This window comes from Elephantulus edwardii, unplaced genomic scaffold, assembly GCF_000299155.1.
Source record: "Elephantulus edwardii isolate Elephantulus edwardi_28Jun2011 unplaced genomic scaffold, EleEdw1.0 scaffold00435, whole genome shotgun sequence".
NCBI classification, from domain to species: Eukaryota; Metazoa; Chordata; class Mammalia; order Macroscelidea; family Macroscelididae; genus Elephantulus; species Elephantulus edwardii.
This window is the reverse complement of record NW_006400185.1, coordinates 935,926-937,224: the sequence shown is the minus strand read 5'-3', so window position 1 is coordinate 937,224 and position 1,299 is coordinate 935,926. Positions and strand designations below refer to the sequence as shown.

Here is a 1,299-nt window from a genome sequence, read left to right as displayed (position 1 = left end):
GTAGCCCTGCTTCTTCCACTTGGCGATCAGGTTCTTGTCGGCGTAGCCTTCCTTGATGCAGTACTCGTACAGCTCTCTGCTGATGGCCTTGCGTTTATAGAAGAGGTCGAAGATGTATCGGGTTTTCTGGTGGTGTATTCTGAAGATGGGCCACAGAGACTCCACTTTCCGCTTTCCTTCATGAGGTTCTGTTTCCGCTTCTCTCATCTTTTGATCCAATTCATCTAACGTTGGTTCAATCAACTCCCAACCATCTGGTGGAGCTTTCCGGCTCCTTTTGACTTTAGGCATTTCTGTTCACAAGATCTTAAAATCTGCTTCCGAAGAGTATAAGGGGAAGACGTCTGGATTCTGGAGTTACAGGCAAGGATTCTTGTTCCACTCTACCCTGTACTTGTGTCTTTGGGGCGGTCACTTTAACACGCTGGTTCTCAGTCCCCTCATCCAGCGGTCAGCCTCCCTCTGCCGCCACTTCCTTACTTGTTCAGCTCTTTAATATCTAGAATTCTTCCCTTTGCTTTGGCTTCTCTGCACTCTAGTGCAATATTCAGAGTTTCTTCTGACATCCATTCTGATATTTTCTTCATCCACTGTGTTTTGGTTTTGTTTTTCTTTTTTAATTTTTAAAATTATTATTAATTTTGATGAAAATTTACAGAGATTTAAGATTTTCATTCATTCATTGTTGCACTTCACCCCCGCCAGTTCGTTCTTGTCTTTGAAAAGTAAAGTTCTTTCATTGTCATACAATCCCTCCCCTCAAGTCCAGTCCACTATGCAGCCTTCATTCTAGACTCCGGTCATGACAATAATATCTAATCATATATCCCTTTTAGACAGTTCTCTCCCTCGTCTGTTTCAATGCAGTATACATAATTTATCCCCTCTTTCTCAGTCTCCCCAACCCCAATGTCAGTCCCATTTTACAACAGTGGCACTATGCAGTATTTGTCCTTTTATGACTGAGATATTTCACTCAGCACAATGTCCTCCAGGGTTATCCATTTTGTATAATATTTGATGAGTTCCTTGTTTTTAAATGCACTGTGTGAATATACCACATCTTCTCTATCCATTCATTTGTTGATGGGCAATCAGGTTGTTTTCAACTCTTTACTATTGTGACAAAACCGTGATAAACATGGGTGTTCATGTATCTGCTTGTGTGGCAGTTATGGTTTCCCTGGGGAATGCACTGTCTTTGTAATGACCTTAAGCACTCTTCCTGGATGATACACTTGATATCATCCCACAACTCAACTCTTCTTCGCTCATCAGTGTTCAAGACCTCAAACCTGT

At 41.7% G+C, this 1,299-nt stretch overlaps 1 protein-coding gene across 1 annotated transcript in view; it reads right to left on the bottom strand.

Moving 5' to 3' along the window:
- LOC102874035 (protein BUD31 homolog) overlaps nucleotides 1–291 on the bottom strand; it is a 9,709-nt gene extending 9,418 nt beyond the window's left edge. The window contains exon 1 of the mRNA XM_006902654.1: nucleotides 6–291. Within this exon, the coding sequence (XP_006902716.1) occupies nucleotides 6–291 (286 nt within the window). The remainder of the gene's footprint in view (nucleotides 1–5) is intronic.
- Nucleotides 292–1,299: the final 1,008 nt, after the last annotated feature.